The 4,501-nt window shown below is 44.5% G+C and overlaps 1 protein-coding gene across 1 annotated transcript; it reads right to left on the bottom strand.

Moving 5' to 3' along the window:
• Nucleotides 1-3,139: 3,139 nt before the first annotated feature.
• LOC123735922 (NLR family CARD domain-containing protein 3-like) lies at nucleotides 3,140-4,226 on the bottom strand. The gene is made up of 2 exons (XM_045713086.1): nucleotides 4,064-4,226; nucleotides 3,140-3,959 (listed from the first exon to the last, which is right to left on the bottom strand). Exons 1-2 carry the CDS (start codon nucleotides 4,182-4,184, stop codon nucleotides 3,265-3,267), a joined length of 816 nt encoding a protein of 271 aa, XP_045569042.1. The 5' UTR covers nucleotides 4,185-4,226; the 3' UTR covers nucleotides 3,140-3,264.
• Between the last annotated feature and the right edge of the window lie 275 nt (nucleotides 4,227-4,501).

Below are 4,501 nucleotides of genomic sequence, written 5' to 3'. Positions count from 1 at the left end.
TAGGGACGACCAGGGATGTTCTCTGTTTAGTCTGTCCTCCAGATCAGAGGCAGTACGACCAGGGATGTTCTCTGTTTAGTGTGTCCTCCAGATCAGAGGCAGTAGGGATGACCAGGGATGTTCTCTGTTTAGTGAGTCCTCCAGATCAGAGGCAGTAGGGATGACCAGGTATGTTCTCTGTTTAGTGTGTCCTCCAGATCAGGGGCAGTAGGGATGACCTGGGATGTTCTCTGTTTAGTGAGTCCTCCAGATCAGAGGCAGTAGGGACGACCAGGGATGTTCTCTGTTTAGTCTGTCCTCCAGATCAGAGGCAGTACGACCAGGGATGTTCTCTGTTTAGTGTGTCCTCCAGATCAGAGGCAGTAGGGATGACCAGGGATGTTCTCTGTTTAGTGAGTCCTCCAGATCAGAGGCAGTAGGGATGACCAGGTATGTTCTCTGTTTAGTGTGTCCTCCAGATCAGGGGCAGTAGGGATGACCTGGGATGTTCTCTGTTTAGTGAGTCCTCCAGATCAGAGGCAGTAGGGATGACCAGGGGATGTTTTCTGTTTAGTGAGTCCTCCAGATCAGAGGCAGTAGGGATGACCAGGGATGTTCTCTGTTTAGTGAGTCCTCCAGATCAGAGGCAGTAGGGATGACCAGGGATGTTCTCTTGATAAGTGTGTGAATTGGACCATTTTCCTGTCGAGCTAAGCATTAAAATGTAACGAGTAGTTTTGGATGTCAGGGAAAATGTATGGAGTAAATAGTACATCATTTTCTTTAGGAATGTAGTGAAGTAAAACTAAAAGTTGTCAAATATAAATAGTAAAGTAAAGTACAGATACCCCCAAAAAATGACTTAGGAAGTACTTTAAAGTACATACTGTAGAGGACATACTTGAACACTAGCAACACACACTCAAACACTCACCTCAGTGTGTGTAGTTTACAGTCTGGATCCTTCAGTACAGCAGACAACAGTGTAACTCAGCTCAGTACAGACCTGACTGAAACAGCTGTACTTACCCCAGTGTGTGTAGTTTACAGTCTGGATCCTCCAGTCCAGCAGACAGCAGTGTAACTCAGCTCAGTACAGACCTGACTGAAACAGCTGTACTTATCCCAGTGTGTGTAGTTTACAGTCTGGATCCTCCAGTCCAGCAGACATTAGTGTAACTCAGCTCAGTAGAGACCTGACTGAAACAGCTGTACTTACCCCAGTGTGTGTAGTTTACAGTCTGGATCCTCCAGTCCAGCAGACAGCAGTGTAACTCCTGAGTCCTGCAGGTCATTGTCTATCAGCTCCAGTTGTTTCAGTTGTGAGTTGGGTGAACTCAGGACTGAGGCCAGATCTGAACAGCAACCCTCTGTCAGACCACACTGACCTAGACTAGAGGGCAGAAGAGCACATGATTAACACATGTTTAAAACATCCACATAATAACTCATACTGAAGATATTAACTCACACTAGTGTCTGTATGTTGCGGAGTGGACTGGTTAGTCCAACACAGAGCAGCTCCACTCCTCTGTCTCCCAGGTCATTGTTGCTGAGGTCCAGTTCTCTCAGGGGGGAGTTTGGTGTCTGCAGAGCTGAGGCCAGAGTCTCAAAGGATTCATATGTGAGTTTACACCCATCCAGTCTGGAGAGAGGAGATATGTCGATACACTGTTAAATATGCAAAGCTTTAAGAATAATGAGATGCATTAAGACAATAACAGAAGGACATGACTAGACTATGTTAAAAACATACTAACTCACGCAAGATATTTAACCTTAGTTTCATATATTTATCACATTTCATGTATGTTTCTGCATATTTACCAAGATGTTCAAATAATGTTAAAAACATTGTAACACGTAAAAAACTAGAAATATATAAACACTATAAAGACAGTGGATACTGAAGATAGTTAACTCACACTAGTGTCTGTATGTTGCAGAGTGGACTGGTTAGTCCAACACAGAGCAGCTTCACTCCTCTGTCTCCCAGGTCATTGTTGCTGAGGTCCAGTTCTCTCAGGGGGAGTTTGGTGTCTGCAGAGCTGAGGCCAGAGTCTCATATGATTTATATGTGAGTTTACAGCCATCCAGTCTGGAGAGAGGAGATAATCTGTTAGATATACAAATCCTTCATTATAATGATACTGTATACATCAACTCAATAACAGAACTTACAGTGCTCTCTCTGCAGGTTTTCACTACCGGCAGCAACCTCTGATAACCTTCCTCTGATGTGTTGTATGTCTTCAGGTCAAACTCCTCCAGCACCTCCTCTGACATCAGTAACAGGTAGGCCAAGGCTGAACATTGGTCAGGTTTTAGCTCTGTTTCTGAAAGAGTTCCTGATCGCAGGGAGGTCTGCATGTCTTCAACTAGAGAGTTGGCACCAAGTTCATTCAGACAGTGGAACAAGTTGATGATCCTTTCTGGTGAGGATTCCTCCTTGATCTTGTATGAAAGGTACCTGACTGTTCTCTCAACTGTTTCCTCATTGGTCTGTGTTGTACTTCCTGTCTGTGTCAGAAGGCCTCGTAACAGATTCTGATTGGACTCCAGTGAGAGACCCAGAAGGAAGCGGAGGAACAGGTCCAGGTGTCCATTCTCACTCTTCAAGGCCTGGTCCACTGCTCTCCTGTGTAAGTCAGACAACTGTATTGACTGCTTCTCTTCATCACTAGTGGGGGAGAAAACATTTTCCTTCTTGTCCAGACATGATTCTAAAGCATGCACTGCTGCTAGAAACTCCTGAATGCTCAGATGCACAAAGCTGTAGACATTCTCTTGGTACAGCCCAGATTCTTCTTTAAAGATCTCTGTACACAATGCTGAGTACTCTGATGCCTTTGTGACATCAAGGCCACACTCTCTCAGGTCCTCCTCATAGAAGATCAGGTTGCCCTTCTGCAGCTGTTGGAAAGCCAGCTTTGCAAGTTTCAGGATCATCTCTTTGTCTGACTGAGACAGTTCTTTTGGGTTTGTCTCTGTGGCTTTGTTGTACTTCCTGTTCTTCACAATGGTTTGGATGAGCATGAAGTGTGAGTACATCTGGGTCAGAGTTTTGGGGACTTCATCCTTCTCTGCCTCTTTCAGCATCATCTCAAGGACAGTGGCTGATATCCAACAGAAGACCGGCATGTGGCACATGATGGGAGGCTCCTTGATGTCTTCATGTGTTTGATGATTTCATTGGCCAGATTCTGATCTGTGATTTTCTTCCTGAAGTACTCCTCTTTCTGTGGATCATTGAACCCTCGTACCTCTGTCACCTGGTCAACACACTCAGGAGGGATCTGATTGGCTGCTGCAGGCCGTGAGGTTATCCAGGCGAGAGCAGAGGGGAAGCAGATTCCCCTCGAGGAGGTTTGTCAGCAGCACGTCCACTGAGGTTGGCTTCGTGACATCACAGCACTTCTCATTGTTTTTAAAGTCTAGAGGAAGTCGACACTCATCCAGACCATCAAAAATGAAAACAGTTTTGGTTTCACCATCTTCAATGCTGTCAATCTCTTTCAGCTCTGGGAAGTAGTGGGAAAGAAGTTGCATCAGATTGTATTGGTCCTTTTTCAGGTTCAGATCACGGAAAGGAAGAGGAAACATGAAATGAACGTCCTGATTTGCTTTTCCCTCTGCCCAGTCAAGGATGACCTTCTGCACAGAGACTGTTTTTCCAATGCCAGCGATTCCTTTTGTCAGCACAGTTCTGATAGGTTTGTCTTGTTCAGGTAAAGGCTTGAAGATGTCGTTGCATTTGATTGGCGTCTCTTGTGTGGTTTGTTTCTTGGATGCCATCTCTATCTGTCTAACCTCATGTTCATTATTGAACCCTCCACTTCCACCCTCTGTGATGTAGAGCTCTGTGTAGATGTCCTTTAACAGACTTTGGTTTCCATGGTGTCCAATTCCTTCAGATATGTGTTGATACTTGTGTTTCAGTTTAGCCTTAATGTCTTGTTGGACTGTCAGCAGAGTTTGACCTGTAGGAAAACAACGAGAGTTGGGACTCATTAGTTTGTGTGTGTGTGTTTTATAAGGGCCTTTGTACCGTTTCTTTGTAATATTGTATGAAATACAGTCTTACTTCTTCTGTCCAGAAGGTTGTGTGTGATCTTTAATGCATCCTCACTGTCCAAAGTCTCCACTTCCTTATTGTCATCTGGTAGTGGTTCCTGGCTGAAAGCAGGTGGCTGATCACTCTTCATTGATAGCGGGCTGGTTGTAGGGGACTCTGCACTGGGCTTCTGGACACTGAACAAAACAGGGAGAGATCACCTCATCAATATCTCATCAACTTCATTTTAACAACTGTATAATGGACCTTCTACTGTATAATTACTGATGTTTCTTTTAAATGAATCCACATTTGGGAAAACAGCAGCACTGAGTGGTTTCTACTCTGTCTTTTATAAAGCTAGCCATCTTCAGTTAGCTATCCATCTTCAGTTAGCTAGCCATCTTCAGTTAGCTATCCATCTTCAGTTAGCTAGCCATCTTCAGTTAGCTATCCATCTTCAGTTAG

Source organism: Salmo salar, unplaced genomic scaffold, assembly GCF_905237065.1.
Source record: "Salmo salar unplaced genomic scaffold, Ssal_v3.1, whole genome shotgun sequence".
Taxonomy (NCBI): domain Eukaryota; kingdom Metazoa; phylum Chordata; class Actinopteri; order Salmoniformes; family Salmonidae; genus Salmo; species Salmo salar.
This window is presented reverse-complemented; position numbering and strand designations above follow the sequence as displayed.

What these genes read in the sequence shown, in the direction of transcription:
- LOC123735922 (XM_045713086.1), bottom strand. Translation starts at nt 4,184, where the DNA reads ATGAAGAGTGATCAGCCACCTGCTTTCAGCCAGGAACCACTACCAGAT. An exon ending in CAACCTTCTGGACAGAAGAA is followed by an intron (nt 3,960 to 4,063) that starts GTAAGACTGTAT and finishes GTTTTCCTACAG; the next exon opens with GTCAAACTCTGCTGACAGTC.